Genomic DNA, 18924 nt, shown 5'->3' with positions numbered 1-18924 from the left:
AAGGGCTAGTCCAGTATACAATGTACTTTGCACTAGTAATGGAACCAGGAAATGGCAACATAATGTATTATTTGGGAGCAGTTTGTACATATGTGTACAATATGATATTATGTGAATAAATACAAGCTTTATTGGTGAATCTTTTTGCCTCATGCTCTTTGACTGAGCTAAACGTTACTTTTTGTTTAGGCACCATTTGGTTTTATGTATAGGGGAGTTATACTCAAGAATCTCGAGTTTCTGTGTTAAAATTGATAGCAGGCTGTAACATTGTTCATTCTGATATATCACAAAAGAGGAATATTGCTGGACATTGCCAGGAAAGCATAGAAAATTGAAATAAAAACCTGCTAAAAATGCATGGATAGAACATAATCTACAAGTAAAAATTGGGAGGGTAAAATAAATTATTTTTCTAGCTGCCATGTTCTGTTCCAAACCGCCTCTCTAACCAAATGGCAGACAGTTTGTGACAGAAACAAGCAGATAGAAAATGTAATGATTTAACCTCCCAACATCTGCTTGGAGATTAGACGCAATACTTGTAACGAACTTACCATGGTCAAACAATGCGAAGCGTTTGTAGTCAGTACAAGAAAGTCGGTTTTGAGCAGAGAAATGCACTTCAAGGTTATCATAATTACACAAATAGTGGTAATTAGGAAACGTCAGACATTAATTCTGTCAAACAAAGTGTGAAACCAGCGTAAATTTGGCGTAACGCATCAAGATGGCGGACCGATAGTATACATGTATTATTGTCAGGTTTCTGTTTAAAAAAAGGTGCAAAACATTCAAAAAATGGTTAAATTTACAAAACCTCTACCGTATGGTGTTTGAAATGAGTCAATCTTTGTATCTATACATGTATTTGACAAACAGAATCAAAGCTAATAAGTAGATAAACGAAAATCAGTTCAACAATAAAATAATTTTCTACTCTACAAAAACAAGAAAATTTCAGTAACTTGCCGCTAATTATTTAACTTGAAACCTACAGAAAGTAAAACAACCAGTTTTCGGCGTATTAACCTGTGGAAAAAGTCATAAAATGAATTATTCTGTAAAAAGTTGAAACCCCCTTACGAGTTTCCGAGGTTTGGCCATTCCCAAATCGCCGGAATCCGCGAGTGGGCTAAATCTCTTAACTGTTACAGGTGGTCCCGATTTCTCACTTCCGGGTTTGAACCGCCGAAATTAGGGTCTCTTGGGGGTTACCAATATTACTTGTTTGAAACACAAATATTCATTTTTCTAGATAACGTTAATTATTTTCAATAACTATTCAACGGTTCTGTCGTACGTTTTATATTGTCTACAAACCCCACCGAAAAGGAAAGCCGCACGTTGAAGTTTTTGTCGTATTTTTCGGTGAGTTCACGGTCTCCGAGTTTGCAGAACGAGCGGCCAAGCCGCAGCAACCGGAACTGGCTATTCTCACAATATAAACAGTTCGTATCGCGGAATACCACCAAAAATTGAGCCGGCATTGCCATATTTCTGTCAAAAATAACTCAATTTCATGATATAAACTTTCCATTGCTACATTTTAAGGGAAGGAGTGGTTGTTGGGGGATAATATGGGTGCCTCCGGTGGACTGAAAGGCCCCGCGCGGCCGACCTGCATGGCCGCCCGCCGCCCTGTATTATCACCGGCGCTCAGAATACATTTTTGCCCGCAGAAATTGTGACGAAAATCCTTCAAACCTAGAATGCTAGATAGTATTCCGGAGCCAGGGCGATTTCTGTTCGGCCCAGTAACACCCCGACCAATCTAATCTGGACATTGCTCCGAAATTGGTACATTCCTCACAAAATCGGACATTCCTCCAGGTTTGAGCGTACACTCCTCCAGGTGAGCGGACGTTCCTCCAGTTTTGAGCGTACATTCCTCCAAAATCGGTACACTTCTCCACATTAGATTGGTCGGGGTGGCCATTGCCACTGCGAAAAGTAAAGGGTACGGCACGAATTACCGGGTACGGCTTGAAATTTTCGCGGGTACGGCACGAATTTCCGGGTACGGCCAGAATTTTTGAGCGGGTACGGCTTGAATTTCCGGGTACGGCTTGAAAGCAGTTTGATGGGGGTGTATTGCTTCAGGCTTTAATACGAAGTTACTCGCATGGCGTCTATCGTAGATCGAACAGGCCATCCTCGGGGCGGTAGAAGCTCTTTGCCGCCCGGCTTCAGCTTGGCAACCTGTTGGATCAGTGTCGGTACCTGCCTGCCACCTGTTGCGAGTCTTGCAACCGTGCAAATCCCTTACGGAGTGCGTGGTTACACTCGGCGGTGGAGAGCTAGTCTAGAGCCTCGAAGACAGCCCATGCAATGCCGGATACCAGGATGCGAAGTTACTAGTACTACAAATGCATGGATTAAAGGCGGTCTATATGCTGGCTACACTGCTCATATTACTGCAGTGATGATTTTTAGCCGCTAGGAGGGCGCTTTTGATCCATGGCAGAATGAACCAAATGTGTTGGCTGGTGGCTCGTGGAACTGCAGTAATTTTTTTCGCCGCTAGGATGGCGCTTTTGATCCATGGCAGAATCAACCAAATCTGTTGCCTGAGCGGCTCCTGAACTGCAGTGATCTTCTGTCGCCGTAACGTGGCGCTTTTGATCCATGGCGATTTTAATCTGGCAGAAGTAGAGAATGTGACCGAATACGGGGCAGATAATGATGTATATTAGGAACGATGCGCTAATTATAATTAGGGCCCTTTCAGTCCGTTTCGTCTCCTAGTGGTGCAGAACTTGATGTTCTTTATGATTTATCCTTCGAGAATAGTAATTTTATTTGTTAATCGAAATACTGGCCTCTTTACTTGGCCATCTAACGTTCTACAGCTATGGAAAATTGAAAATGCAGAAGGATCATGCTTTCAGCACCAAGGACAGACACAATAGAGGCTGCACTATGAGGTACTCTCCAAGCAGATGTTTGGGTTACTTTTGGCGTGTTTTTAGACTTTTATCGGGGTTTCTTTTTTTGCACTGGAATTTTTCTTTTGGTGGAAGAAAAATTCCAGTGCAAAAAAAAGAAGAAACCCTGATAAAAAGTTTAAAACGCGGCAAAAATAACCCATATGAGGAAGGAAAACAGCTTACAACACAAAAAAGACATCACAAATCACAACATTTTACTTGTATGCTGTAGTTTATTAAGCATGAAATCATGTAAAGCTGGCAGTTAAGACTGCTACAATCCTTTGTACAATACACAGGCCTAACTGTGGGTTATGTCACATGATTCGCACACGGAGAAACGCTTTGCAATCAAACAGCGCTCACTACTCATATAACCTACAACAGCAAGAACAATAAAATCAAAATGCCTTACAAAATATAACCTATGGTATAATAATAAAATAAATTGGAAGTTGTGTCTATATAAATATTAAGTGTGATATCTATGTACGTAATTACAAGAAAGTTCAACATCACTGTCATGATGTTATTAATTGTAGAACTTTCGCTTTTTCGATTGTTTTGTGCTCGGTCGTCACAATGAAATTTCGGACTGATTATCTGTGGATAAATACGTTATATCCTGTTTCCTTGTATTCTACACTTCTAGAGATATTGAACACAACAGGCATAATTTCTTTTCACTGTGAATAATATCAGGATAATGATTTTTTTTAGGATAATAATTTCGTCATTTTGCACTACATTAGCGCATGTCAAAAAACCATATGATCGTATGTAAATACTATGAGTCTAGCATATCATAACTTCCGTATTGCAGATACAACTCTTTTCCAATAAATACAGTTATCAAGTACAGTAGAGCGAGAGAGAAAGACTGCTACAAAGATGTAGTGAACAGACTTTCTCCCACTTTAGAGAGAGAAAAACCAGCAATGCTTGATATTGCAACAGCCAAAACGTCATGTTTTGGCTCTCCTCCATTGAAAAATAGCCTGCTTTCTACAGCACAGAAGGGCTGCATCCAAAAAAGGCAAGAAATAGCATCTACAAATACAACATCAGTAATCTGAGAGCACAAATTCTCTGCTGGCTTCATTCCAATTTCCCTGATGAATTTTTATGTCAACGCCTCTTCTTCTTTACAGTTCATTCAGTATCCACCTCCGTTGTCCCTTCTTTCCTTCTCTCCAAGGGAGACTTTTTCCTTTTGTCTCTTGTAGAAATCCGTGTTTCCGATTCTTGCACATCACCCATACCCGTACAGTAGGATAAATACAGGCAACATCGATCTCAGTCTCTCGTGCTCCCTTCATTGGCGCAACCTCCTCCGTATTTTACACTGTCGTCTTTGTCCCTGGTTCGCAGAGCGCGCTCTGGTATAGGCACGTTGTAAAGTGGGTACATTGTCGGTACCAATCTTGAGTTGAAAACCTCGAAAGGTTGGTGAATATACATTTACACTATGTCTTTTGCATCTAGACTCTCTTTTTTGTCTATTTTACATACAGTGTTCCAACATCTACAATTGCTTTTCTTGCATGCAGGTCTCTCACAGGGAAAAGCTGCATTTTTTTCTGACAAACCACAGTCTTTCCATCATATGTACCTTCTCGTGGACTAACTCTATTCCATCTCCAACCTGCCCCTCCCCAAGTCCACCGCTTGGCATCACCCAACACATTGACTTGGCACTACCTATTCCCTCGTAGGGGTGGGGCAGGGTCTATATTGACTGTATACTTTGCTGACTACCTCCCGATTCTCTTCTGTGGCTGCCGATCATGACTTTACTGACAAAATTGACAATGGCAGAGGCCGGTTGGTCGGGGTCCAACTCCGCAAACAAGTGACAGGCATTGTCCACGCTGCTTCCAACCTTCCTCGCCACGAAACCAAAACATCTGCAACAAAACAACACAGAAATCAGTAAAAAAGAAAGTTATATTTCATTAAGGTAAAAAAGAAAGTTATTTTAAACACACTGATAAGCCTCCATACTGCATACATGTACTTGTTTTCTTTGTGTGGACTTATTGTTTTTGCTCTGTTTCCTCTTCTTCTCCAAACCAATAAGGTATATGACCTGAACCAGACGTCTGTCACCATGGTAACTGGTGTTGGATTACATCATGTAGCAATTTTATAGCAGGAGGGATTTAGACTCCTGTCTGACCATATATATGAATGTGTTTGAGTAAGAATCAGCAGAGCAGACCATACGCAGAGGTAAACATTATGCATTTTTTTTGCAAATGTTACCTTTTTAGTGTTCATGCTATGTTTTCTATACACATGCTTACTCTGGAACTAGCAAATACAGAAAGTTTGTACAACATGAACACAGAGAAAAAAACATGCAAACAAGTTAAAATTAAATTAGTATTTTGTTTCACTTAGAGGATGACTGATTTACTAGTTCTAATGTTTGTTTGAAAGGTTTACTAGTGCTAAAGGTTTACTCTAAAAGCAATATGAAAGGAGATATGAAAGACCATTGCTTGAGAAACGTACTTTGCGCTCAAGGTGGAGCTCTGTCCTGTGTGTTTCCACCTCCTGTCTTCTGGGTCCATCCCACAGTACGTCACCGAGTTCACCGGGTAGTGTCGTCTGAAGAAGATCCTGGGGAGGGAGAATGGAGCATTTTTTTAGTTACCATGAGTTAATGTAGCAATTATTACCTTTGCCAAGAAGGTAAGGTTTTCCATAGCGTTTGTGGGTATGTATGTATGTGTGTGTTTGCATGTGGTTTAGCACGATAAATCAAGAAGCTATTGATGGATGGTCATGAAACTTGATAGATGGATAGGTCTTGATAGGATCTAGAAATGATATATTTTGGGCCTCCTGGTGGCTTTCCTTGGTACTGCAGCAGAACCTCCGGCTTTGATATCTCTTTGATCTACATGTAGACATGTTAGGGTCATGCTTTTGGATGGTAGACAGCACTTGGGTGAGAGAAGAAGTGACGTTAGTTTGGGCCCCCTAGTTTAATACGTGCCCTTATGTACATGTAACACTGAGTACAGATTTTAAAACGATGTAAACCTAAGATGTTAATGAATTTGACAAATTGTACTGGGTCAGTCTATTGAAGAAGACCAGCTAGAGTGACTGGTCAAAAGCTTGGGTAAAGAACAATGGTTTTAACTTTAAACATGTACACCTACTACATGTACATGTATCTCTTAGGTAACTATATTTTGCTGCCAATCTAATCTTTAGAATGTTTAGTCAATAGTCATACTGTGCATTTTAAAGCACAGAACAAATCATGTAATCATGTAGATGTGTATATATCTGTGTGAGTTAATTTTGCCAACGAACAACAAAGCTGTGCTGAAGATAGCAGTTTACTACAAATGCCCAAAAAAAAAGACATCTGTGTTTAGAAGTGTATGGTAAGTGGATAATGATAATACTTACTTCCTCTCGCTGTCGGTGAGTGTGATTCCCTGTGAGGAGACCTTGAAGTGTACGATGGTGGCAGTGGGAGGGGGGTCCAGCGATGTGGTCACTGCCATCGCTTTCCTGACGGCGTTAGGGCCGGTCAGGGACTCCATGTCAATGGAGTTGATGTATAAAACATTACAGGCTGAAGAAGAAACACAACCACAGTTAGTAACAAATAACACAGCAAAAGGACTACATAGTAAATCCTACATGTTCACTGATTTAAAAATGCATCAGCATTCTCATTTTCACCGTATCTTTTAATCATATCTTAGCTACATTGTAGGACTACTAAACTAGTCAGTGACTGTCATATAAGGGAGAGTTCCAATGTACCAGGCTGGCTGATAACCCAGGCTAGAATATACCAATGTGAAAGTACATTTTGGCCAGGGGTATATTCCAGTCTGCTACTCCTACATGTATGACTACTTATAAGGTCAATGACCTGAACCAGATGTCTGTCACCATGGTAACTGGTGTTGGGCTACATCATGTTGCAATTTTATACTAATTATAGCAATTTTTTTGTGTGACTTATAATAGCTACTCACAAAATCCAAACTTTACAACCATGCAACAAGACTGCATTTTCAGTCTAGTCAACTGATGAGTTTCTAGCTTTGGAATTTCCAAAAACATTTAACTACTAGTTTAAAGTTATTAAGATTTAGACTCTGTCTGACCGTATATATGAATGTTTTTGAGTAAGAATTAACAGAGCAGACCATATGTGAAGGTAAACATTATACATTTTGCTTTTGGAATTATTGCACGGAAAATTGGCTCAAGCACTTGCAATAATAGCATGTATTGCTAGAGGCCCCCATTGACACGTGGCGAATTGGAAATGTTACCTTTCTAGTTACATGTAATAAGTTCTTCCTACCTGCACCCTGCTGCAGTAGTGTCTGTGCTGAAGATCCTCCCAGGTCAGGTTTGGGGCTGCTCACGGTCGGGCTGGTGGCAGCAAGCAACCCTGGATCTACAACAACAACAACAACAAACCTGTCAACAACAGCTTCAACAACAACAACAATAACAACAAACTTGTCAACAAAAGCTTCAACAGTCAACACTCATCAGAAAATTACTGGTATCATACTGTACATGCTGTTTTTTTTACTGAAACACTGCAAAATCCACAAAGATACATTTCATTATCTTTGTTATAACAAAGTTCATGCCTATATCACAAAAGGAATGAACCATAACAAAATGATAGAAAACTTTGTGTCTATAATAGCTACTCACAAAATTCAAACTTCACAACCATGCAACAAGACTAGATTTTCAGTATAGACCACTGATGAGTTTCTAGCTTTGAACTTAAAAAAAAAAAACATTAAACTACTGGTTTGACACTTATTAAGATGAAAGGACAAAACAGGATGTCACTAGTGTGCTCCCAATAACTGATCTTTGCACCTAATACTCAGTAAACACCAATGCTGAAGATGGGTAAAAAAGGTTTAGTATGAAAACTGAAAGTATGGACATCTGCAATTCCTCCATGCTCCGCTAGATGGCATGCCTGCAGTGCAAACATCACCACTGTTGATGCTGAAAGGCAACTGTTAGGACTTGACATAACTACATGTAGCTAGGTTAAACTGCAGTTCCTTCATGCTCTGCAAGGTGGCATTCCTGACCAGCACACAGCGGGGCCTACCTGCAGCCTGTACTTCCATCTCTATTAACTCAATACTTTCTATCTCATTCTCTGTCCTACGCTGGGGAGTTGGTGTTTCCACGGGCTTGGCGCTGGCTGCGGCAGGGGGGGTGGGGTCTGCCGGGTCTGGAAGGCAATCATGGTCAGTACAGGTCCAGTGCTACAACTGTGAGGCTTCTTGGTTCAGGTTTGTATTTGTTTTCCAAATCAGTATTAGTGCTGTGTACAGGTTCGCTGGACCGGATCCGGACTTGTAAGAATGTTTAGGTTCAATGCCCTTTTCTTTTCAAATCACCTAAAACCTTCCATAGACTGCAAAATCTGTGCTGCAAAATGAAGAAAACATTGCCATCGGGCATCGTCAAGTGTCGGCCTCCATGTTATGTGGCCACAACATACAACATTGCAAGGTTGCCAACATGCAATTTTGTATATGCCATGGGTTTAGGTCTGGACTTACAAGTCCGGAACTGAACCTAAACCTCTGAACTTGAATCCGGACCTGAACCCGAATGTGGGTTTAGGTACACAGCACTAATCAGTATCGTTCTGGGGTTACATGTATTTCCTTTGGACCCAAACACAACTTCTGCAAAACCATTACTGACTTGGACCTAGTTGGAAGCATGCTGTGCTGAAACTAAACGAAACATCAGTGTGATCACGCCAAGTTTCATAATGCCTAATGATGCCAAATCTGTGACTAGTATTTCATGTGTTGTTCCTTTTTTCCCTAAGTTTTCCATCCCTTCCACCCATCAAGCTCTGTATGCAAGTTTGATTCCTCTGCCTCTAATGTAGCATTGCCTACCGGGAGCAACGCTACATTAGTTCCTGCACTCCTTCCCTTCAAGAAAAAATGTTGCCATATCCTAGTACACCTAGACCTTTTACCAACTTGCATTGAGCTAACTCTTTTCACCTGAACCCTGTTTGATAAGTCATCAAGCTAAAGGGTATCTTAAGAAATCTGTATCTGTATAGTCCTTTGGTGTAACACACCAGCTTTGGTATCTGTATAGCCTGTATAACCGCTCTTTGGCGTAACAAACCAACTTCGTAGAGTAACACAATGAAGAGAATGAAGAGAGAGAGTTGTTTACCTGTTTCTGGGAGGAGTAGTTTACAGGGCAGTGCCAGCGGTGTGATGGAGTGTTGGTACACCAGAGCTGACAGACTCCCTGTAACAAACACAACACAGACAGGGTTAATAAAGGGTTACTGCCTCGTCCTGAGGTGTATATGGTGAGATAATCCCTCATCAGGTGCAATAACCACTGAATAAACCACTTCTGTTAGTGCCCTGTCCCCTGTATAATGTTATGGTCCAAAAAGCAGTTGGTTATTCTAATAACCGACCACTTTTGGGGTTAAGGTCTGATAACGATGGGAAATGAAGCCTTCTGAATAGTCGACTTCTTCTGGCTACATGATAATTAAAGTATAAACCACAATCTTACAGTCTAGATGAAGTCTAACTATACCATAAAAAAGCAAAGCAAAACAACTATACTATGAGTGATGTACAGGAGTGAATTGAGGGAAACGTCTGCAACAGGCAAAGTTCTGATGCAACGTTGACGAAAAACTTGCAAAATTGGGGTTTCGCGCAGGTGCAGTACGTTCTACTGACATGCCAAGGAAAACAGTGTACATTACATGTCCCCTTCCCACACAAAGCAAAATGTCTGTCACCACTGCAATTTATCACCACCCTGACCCAAATGGCCCCAAACTACCACCAGAGTCCCACCAGACTCCCACCCTTCCCTGGGAAACATGTCAGCCCTCAGCAGGAACAGGACTGGAATGTTTAGTTATTAACCTTAGCCATGGACCGTGTTCCACAAACTTCCAAACCTGACACATCTTTTTCTTAACTTGTACAGCTGCTCTGTAATTACCGGAAAGATAACCCTGAATCTTTAACCTAAGTCTTACAGCTGAGGTGGCCTTTTGGCAACAAATCTTTAGTAGCTAGGAAGTTAGGCAGCAAGCAGGAGGTTAAAATTTATACTAGACAGACAGAACAAGACAGAAAAAGACTTGTACTTCGTGCAATCACGTCTAAGGGGAAAAATGATGTTAAAATGGTAAAAAAAAAACACTACGTTAACAAATTTTCAGTCAATAGGCATGTTCAGCATTATATAATCTAATTATGAAGACATCCTGTTAAACAGACTTTGTTTATTTTGTACTAATTAAGAGAAACCACTTATCCAATTATAACCAACCATTGAAGCATGTCCTATTAGACTCTTGGGTAAGGAGAAATTTTGTGTACAATTAATGTTGTCACAGTGTGGAGGAAATCATGCATGTTTTTGTTACTAAACTATGTACTTTCTGTATTTAAGTTTAGGCATTAACTTTTTAAAAATTTCTTTAAACCACCAGTGGTATAGAAACTCCAATTTAACTGTCTGATAATGTATAGATTGTTTTTTTCTCTTCACCAATTGCCCTATGTAGCATGCCAGAACATACCCCTGGATAGAATATAGCAGTGGGTACATTTTGGCCAGGGTATATTCTGGCCTGCTACACCTGTAATTTTATATAAGTTTAGCAATTTCACCATAACCCAGCGTATCCAATTGAAAAGACATAATGGTTCATATGCCATCATATTGATTTAATAAGGTTTCTCAACAGATCAAGTACTGATAATGACTGATAATGTATAGATTATTATTTTTTCTTTTGGCCAGGGGTATATTCTGTCCTGCTACACCTGTATAAGTTTATTAATTTCACCATAACCCAGCGTATCCAATTGAAAAAGACATAATCGTTCATATGCCATCATATTGAATTGATAAGGTTTCTAAACAGATCAAGTAAGCTGTTTCATATTAAGTTCGCTTCAGGTCATCTATCGCAAAAATGTCGGCAACATTATGACAGAAAACAGCATGTTATGGACATGAACTGTTTTCTCTCCCACTGAGGTAATTTCAAACCTGTTCTGCTTGGCTGCCGTATCATTAGAAAGACCTGCACCTGTTCAGAATTGACTCCTACACCCTCTACTGGGTATAGGGAAAGGTAAAGCTGCCAACCTTAAATTGAAGCAAAGCATAATGCTTTTTCAATAGCTAGGCCACACCAATTTAATTTCTTGGTTAATGGATTTGCCCGCTTAATTTTTTTCTGATTTGAAAAAAAAATTCAGAATCAACTGCAAAATGCTCATATTTTGCCCTGAACAGTTGAAAACAGACCTTTTCTTCCTAGTTGTTACAGTTATTCCATCTTTCAATGCAGTGGTATCCATAAAAGTTAAAAATTTATTGTTTAAATTTTGTACCAGCCTGGTGTGTTGACTTCATGGCTCCTATCGTATCATTTTAGGCCATAATAGGATGCCTATAGCTAGGCCTGTTTTTATTTTTTATTTTTTTGCCCGCCCGCTCCATTATTATTTTTTTTAGAAAAATCCGTTAACCAAGAAATAAAATTGGTGTGGCCCTAGGAGTGAATGTAGCCTTGCTGAGGCACAGGTTTTCATCAAAACACCCTCGCTCATCCCTACTATTTTTTAATGTAATGAAAGTATGTAGGGATCTTTTGTAGAATTCGAAGTTGAATGCCCAAAGTTCTCTCATACTTGAGATTCCTGGCTTTACCTACACCAAAAAAAGTACATATGCAACAAAATACTTAACAAAATAGGATGCCCAGCGGGATTTGAACCTCAGTGTATAGAATTTGATTTACTTGTCAAAGAAAAGAGGTGTCCCTGTATTAAGTGACAGCTTCTTTTATAAAAATGATATTTCATGTTTACCAAGGGAAAACATAATGTTTTTGCTCTGTTTCCTCTTCTTCTCCAAACAAATATGGTCAATGACCTGAACCAGATGTCTGTCACCACGGTAACTGGTGTTGGGTCACATCATGTTGCAATTTTATAGCAGAAGGGATTTAGACTCCTGTCTGACCACATACATGTATTATGTGTATTAATGATTGTGTTTGAGTGAGAATTAACAGAGCAGACCATATGTAGAGGAAAACATTATGCATTTGCTTTGCAAATCTTACCTTTCTAGCGGAACTTTGTTTTTTGTCTTCAAAGGGAGTTACATTTGCATTTTGATCTAAAACTGAGATCAAGCTTGGAAGAAAAGCAATCTACGGTGAATATAAATACTATAAATCCATTAGAACACCCGCTGGTCTGCCTTCTGTTCAGTTCACTCAATTATTGGATTTCCAATAAAGTTGTAATAGCGGGAGGTGTGTTGACTAGATCATCAGCCCACTAAACCACTGGGCTGTGAACGGACAAGCTTGTAGTATTGAGTTTTGTATTGGAACATTTACTGGATATGAGTTTATCTTCGTGTTCTACTGGTAAATACTTGTAAGGGTGGAACATGTTCAATTACTGTATAATAGGTATTACCACGATTGTAATGATATAGTAACACATCAGTTGTTTCGTGTGCATGTACATTGCAGGGGCATTTTGGTCATTTTGGAACTACAATGTAGTTCTGGAAAAAAACCCGTCACATTCCCCATTTTGTTCTAAACCACCTGAAAGCTTCAATAGTCAAAAAGTTGCACTGCAAAAAGAAGAAAACATTGCCATAGAGCATCGTAAAGTGTCGGCCTCCGTAAATTATAATTATGTGGCCACAGTTTTACCCAGACGTGTCCTTCAAGCAACATACCTTGCTCCTAATGCTCGCTACAAAATTTTGCGGTTTAAATGCCCCATTTTCAATTGGGAAATGTTAACTGAGAAGTCCCGTACAATGTATTTTGTATATGCCCTGGGTTTACATGTAGGTCCAGACTTATAAGTCCGGACCTAAACTTAAACCTCTGGACTTGAATCCAGACCTGGACCTGAATGTAGGTTTAGGTACACAGCACTAGTATATAGATGTAGTATATAGTATTACATACGGCAATATTCTTGGTGCATGTAGCTTTCCTTCATGTCTATTTTAGAGGTTGGACTTACCAAAGACAGGTTCGTTTGCACATCCCTTCAGTTTGACTCCGCGAGACGTGGGCTCGATAAGGAAGTGCCTCACCAACTCATTTGACATGTCTCCTGCGAAGTAAAAAAAAAACAAATTTCTCAATACTGAAGTTGTATTTGCCTCATCTACCTATTACCCAATTTCGTGACTCTAGCATGTCTAGGTTATGAGATATCAAAACCGGAAGTTCAGCTGCAGCTAGGGGACCCAAAATCTAATCATTTCGAGGTCCCATCAAGACCCACCCACCTACCAAATATCAAGTCAATCCAATCTCAAGTTATTGTGTTTACAGACACAAAGACAGACACACACAGACAGATACACACATGAACGCCTCTGAAAACGTAACGTTCTTGGCAAAGGTAAATATCATCATTTGATCATTTGAAGACGAAGCTTAGTTCATTCAAGCAGCTCCTTCTTTAGGTTCATTGACGTCTCTTTTCACATGTTTAAATGCTGATTTTTGCCTGATTTTTGTATGTCATAATAAGCGGCAAAATTCCATTAAATGACAGAAAGTCGGATGTTGGCTAGAACACTGTTGATGTCACAATAATGAAAGAAATAACCAATGTGGGAAGGATGCGTTGAATGCCATCAGCAGGTGTTTGTTTATTTGTTTGTTTGTTTGTTTGTGGAAGCACAAATCTGTGCCCTCACTGAACACTGATGAATGTCACAATAATGAAACACATAACAAATGTGGGAAGCATTTTAAGTCGAATGCCATCAGCAGGTTTGTTTGTGTTTGTTTGTTTGCTTGTTTGCTTGTTTGTGGAAGCAGGAACCTCACCTTTCCTCCCCTGCTGCAGGACTGCTGGAGGAGGGGTCGCGACCTTCAGGGCCAGCCCAAAGGCTCCTGGGAAGGAATGGCTGTCCCTCACGATAAAGGTGCCTGGAGCCTTGTCCTTCAACATGGCGATAGCTGCACAACAAAGACATTACAAATTAATTCTTACTCAAACACATTCAGATAAAAATCCCTCCTACTATGAAATTGCAACATGATGTAACCCAACACTAGTTACCATGGCAGCAGACAAACATTGGTTTGGGTCAGAGGTCACTGTTTGGAGAAGAAGAAGAAGAAGAGGAACAAGAAACTGAGCAAAAACAATATGTTTTCCTTCGGTAAACATAATTAACTCCATGTAAACCGTTTTTAAAATGCGTACTATAGTTTCCAACTTTCTATCACACATCCCTTAGGAAACCATCAGTACTGAAATATGACTGATCAGTAATTGGCAATCAGTGCTGACTTGCAGCTGATATGCTACTGTTATGTCAGTCACTAATTATTCACAAAATATGTAAATTTTCAGTAACACATCAGTGATAGATCAGTAGTTAAATCTGGGAGGATGATATACAAATCAAAGACAGTAGTGGATCAGTGGAAGATCACTAGTTGAGTCAGTAACCGACAGTAGTGGATCAGTAGCAGATCAGTAACTGAGTCAGTAACAGACAGTAGTGGATCATTGGCACATCAGTAGTTGAGTCAGTAACCGACAGTAGTGGATCAACAGCAGGATCAGTAGTTGGCAAATGGACTAACATTTGAAATTTTGCTCTCTCAACCTCTAGTATCAAAAGTACCTATAAATAATTAAGGGTTAATGTCCCGCCCCGAGGTGAATATGGTGTGATAAAGCCTTGTCAGTTGCTATAACCACAGAATAAAGCCACCAAGTGAGCGCAGCGAACGAGGTGGCTTTATGAGGTGGTTATAGCAACCGACAAGGCTTTATCACACCATATTCACCTCGGGGCGGGACATTAACACTATTATCATATAGCTTACACGATAGTCTATCCAAACTGATGCAGTAAGTGATACAATGCACATGCTGAATAGAACATAGAACATAGTTCCCTCTGGAGTCACCTGAGGTCACTGGGTAAAGTTCACGTTCTATGTCTTCTATCTGGGTCACAGGCAGGGAACAGGTGTTCTTATGGGAGTCAGCCGAGGTCATTGGAACACAACTTAAGTTATTTTTGGATTTTTTAGAACTAGAGCCCTGTTCTGCGGGTGATTATTTGGGTTGTTTAATGTATGGATTGGGATGAATAAACAGCCGGAAAGCCACGTACTGAATCGAACGCTTTTCGAACGAGTTTTCTTTGCAGAGCGTATCACTCCGCCGTCCATAGCAACGCCGTTGCTAAGGACAACATTTTCGCGGGCGGCGGGCTGAAATTTCATCCGAGTTGTTGACAGCCGATTACATCACCAGTTTCGGCCTCTGCGTCAAGATGGCGGTACGTATCAGACGTGTATATCGTGGGCTCTCCGTAGTATTCATATTTGAGGGGTATTCTATCAGTTTTAGTGTTGTTTTGTGGCCAAACACGGTACACAGTGAAATGAACAAAATGGCCGCCCTGGACTGATCTGAATTTTCGTCTTATTTGAATTTGGGGGGAAACCCGTTTCGCACTCGATTTTGCATATGACGATATGTGGATAAAATGTGTTGAACCTTTGGCTATCTCCCATTATGAATATCCTGTTGGTGCGAAGTCTGGATAGGTTTGCAATTTAATGCCAACTAGGGTCCCTTTTTTGGCCAATTTTATGGCTAAAACTCATAGTTTGTCGTTTGATTTCATTTCGGACATTGTTGAATAATTTGCGTATATGTGCTTCATTTCTTGTAAACATCATGTTCGTTGTAAAATCATTTCCGATGAACTAATCTAGTCTAAGTTTAGACCCAGACTCTTAGTCGTTAGATCTTTACAAGGACAGATTCAATTCTGAATTTTGAAGTTAACGTTGTAGTTGAGTCTGATCGATCACGAACCTCGTTAAAAAGTCATCCCTTCTGTGTGTGTTTGTGCAAAAAATTCCCGCCAACTTTATCACGTGATGTCTGATTGCCATACAAGAACAACAAAGCTGCATGGCCGCTGCAAATTGTTACAATGTCTTGTCATAGTGTCTAAAGTTACAGCAAGACAAGCATGCATGTACTACCATATCTAGTGATTGATGATAAAAACAGTGCACAATATACATGTTTAGGCAGCTTGTGACATTTGTAGAAATTATAATAAATGGTTGAGCATGTATATCGTTGATTATTGAAATAAAGCTAACGTTCATTTTAGTATTGAATTGAGAAAAAGGTGTGAAGACTGAGAGGGATTCTTTTATTTCTGTTTCAGATCATCCTAGGCTTCACAGACTAGATTGGTAAGTATCTGGCAAACCAAGGAGGTTTAAAAGTTTAAACTGCCTTGGGCAAACCATGTCACCCTCTCTCCTGGCATTTTTAGAAAATTATTACTAAAATTTAAAGAAGGACAAGGACAAAGTGGGACTGTGCTCAAGTTACAGTCACATTAACAGCCCCACTTGACACTTAACACTAAACAAGTACAACCAATACAAATAACTTTGTTATATAACTAAGAATAAAAGTGAGAACAAAAGTGTGCACTATATGTTAAGAAAATTTCAGGAAGACCCTAGCCCCCAAAGTTTACCTCAAGTAGCATTGCACCAGGTTTCTTGTAAGGTTGGAGAACTGTTTTAAAAGTAAACCAGTACTTCTTGTGGATGATCTTTATGTAGAAATGTTAAGTTCAAGAAAGGATCTGAATGTAAAAGTCAAAGTAATGTACTGATTATGACACATTCTACTGTGGTTGGACTCTTAAATGATTTAGTAAACTTTATTTTGGTTCACAAAAGTTCTAACACCAAACATAGTTTAAAGTTATACTATAGATATTGTGATATCATAGAATCACTTCATTGGCAAAAGGTAACTCTCAGAAATATGATCAAGAGATCAATTCTATTCAGTCTAGTTTTGCTTCTATGCTAAAAGATTTAAAGGATAGTATTAATTCTGGCCCCTGGTCTTTCTTTTTTATATATGAATACTGTGATTCATTAAGAATCCTCCAAATTTATTGATAAATTCCAACCTTCTTGCATGAAATTGTTAACCTGCATAAAACTGCAACCTCCCTGCATAAACCTGTTTCACATTTCTAAAGAAACAAATCCTGTTTGGAATTTTATTGTTGTGTTAACTATACAAAAGTCTGAAATTTCTTTTTCTGATTTTGAATCTTTGGACATTACTTTGCCTTTCCTAAGGATGAGACAAGCCATAGTAGCTCTAAGTTTCTGAGGTGACTTTTCACTACTTCCCTTATTTTCTTTATTGTCTCTGAACTCCAGTGTAGTTATCCTTTTTCATATGATAAAATCTGAGTTGATTTATTCCTATAGCCAATCTCCTGATTTAATGTTACTGGAAGTCCCCGTGGGTGGAATGGGACTTCTATACAAGCTGTACAGTCCAAATCTAAATTACTTATTTCTTCTATGCCAACTTCAACATTTGATTCTGAATGTTTTGATTTACTCCATATTGATCAAAATCAGGAAATTCATGATGATTCTGATTCAGAAAAGACTTTTAAATAGTGAGGATCAGGATGTTAATTTCATAGATGACATTTCCATAGGCAGCTTGTCTGCATTGGATAACATTTCAGATTCAGAATTCTCTGATGTTGATTTACGAGTGAATTGGGTTTGGTGTCGTATCTTACTTACATTTTTTTTATTCTTCTACCTTGCAGGTAAAAGCCACGCCCAGTGGGATTGTCACCAGCTAGCAGGATACCAGGATGTTATATTGTATATTTAGCTTGATTATGGATATATATATAAGATGTATTATGTATTGAGATCTTAATTTCCATCTATTCTGTTTATTGTAATCTTAATACAATTTGGGATCATATTTAATAGTCGATTCAGCATTCAATGTCTACTGTAACTTTTGAGCATGTGTTAAGTAATATATGTACTGTAAAAGATGTATACATGTAATGATCCCAGGTATTTGATATCCCAGGCCACAACAAAATGTACTACTTTGTTTTTTGTTTGGTAATGAGATAAAGGTTGAAGCAACGTTATTGGCTCTTGGGTAATTTTGTGTATAATTGTTAGGATGTATGTGAGAGAGTTATGTTTAGGGATTTGACAACACCCAGCACTTTTAGAAATAAGTAACTGCTTCTGTGTAAAACTAGGGACATGAGGACCTGTTATCTTATTATAGTAAGCAGTACACATGGACTATACAATGTAGATTGGATAACAGATCCAGGATCACAGCATGCATGTTGCACTGTCCTCACTAGGTACCAGAAGCGTTGGGTTGTGTCCATAGGCTACTTTTTTACTGAGCCAGCAGGTCGATAAATGTAACTTTTCTTAAGTAATTATTTAAACCCAGCGCCATTCAAATCGAGAAAAACGGATACAATTATTATTCTTTGAATTCCCCCCAATCATCAATCAATGTTTGAGGTATTCTAGTTCTAATGGTCCACTTGCTCTAATTAGATGTGCGTTTTTTAAAGGTCAGGAAGCTACGAGAGTATAATGTTTCCCCGCGTTCAGGCAGACGCTGGTTTCAAGTTTTCAGACAGGCCGTATCTATCAAGGGACCACAAACATATATTTCTGCGTGCCAAAAAAAAGAACCTGTTTAGATATAAGATGAATTAACACCCAGTGTAGTCTAACTAAAAGTAGTTTAGACGTAGGTCGACAATGATTTAAATCTAGCTATGTATGGTCATGTACAGGTCATGTTGGAGAGGAGCGCGCTCCGTAGAACACACGTAGCTCGCCGGCCGCGGCGCCAGGGATGCGCGTTCTATTTGGGGAAAAATTCTGCTTTTTCCCGTAACATGGCCTCACGGAATTTCGGGGGAAACCCGTTTCGGCCTCGAAATCGTCTATACGTCAAATACCATCAGAAAGATTAAGATTTGCTCTTTCTCACCCAACAAATTTCCTGTTGGTGCGAAA

The 18924-nt window shown here is 39.4% G+C and overlaps 1 protein-coding gene and 1 long non-coding RNA gene across 15 annotated transcripts in view; one reads left to right on the top strand and one right to left on the bottom strand.

Annotated features, from left to right (window-relative positions):
* Positions 1 to 4276: 4276 nt before the first annotated feature.
* Positions 4277 to 18924, bottom strand: part of LOC109480705 (tensin-3-like) — a 31691-nt gene continuing 17043 nt past the window's right edge. For 13 of the 14 annotated variants that reach the window (XM_019782942.1, XM_019782950.1, XM_019782975.1 and 10 more), the window contains 8 exons: positions 13861 to 13992; positions 13040 to 13132; positions 9162 to 9239; positions 8059 to 8184; positions 7276 to 7371; positions 6360 to 6528; positions 5448 to 5555; positions 4277 to 4837 (listed from right to left, as the gene is read on the bottom strand). In XM_019782942.1, coding sequence (XP_019638501.1) covers positions 4660 to 4837; positions 5448 to 5555; positions 6360 to 6528; positions 7276 to 7371; positions 8059 to 8184; positions 9162 to 9239; positions 13040 to 13132; positions 13861 to 13992 — 980 coding nt within the window. In that variant the 3' untranslated portion in view covers positions 4277 to 4659. The remainder of the gene's footprint in view (positions 4838 to 5447; positions 5556 to 6359; positions 6529 to 7275; positions 7372 to 8058; positions 8185 to 9161; positions 9240 to 13039; positions 13133 to 13860; positions 13993 to 18924) is intronic. The other variant, XM_019782959.1, reaches the window with a different exon arrangement.
* LOC109480766 lies at positions 15173 to 18020 on the top strand. Its single transcript, XR_002140852.1, has 3 exons — positions 15173 to 15335; positions 16245 to 16272; positions 17679 to 18020. It is a non-coding gene; the product is annotated as an uncharacterized LOC109480766 (long non-coding RNA).

The sequence above is a fragment of the Branchiostoma belcheri genome, unplaced genomic scaffold (assembly GCF_001625305.1).
Source record: "Branchiostoma belcheri isolate BF01 breed outbred unplaced genomic scaffold, Haploidv18h27 scaffold108, whole genome shotgun sequence".
In the NCBI taxonomy this organism is placed as follows: Eukaryota; Metazoa; Chordata; class Leptocardii; order Amphioxiformes; family Branchiostomatidae; genus Branchiostoma; species Branchiostoma belcheri.
This window is presented reverse-complemented; position numbering and strand designations above follow the sequence as displayed.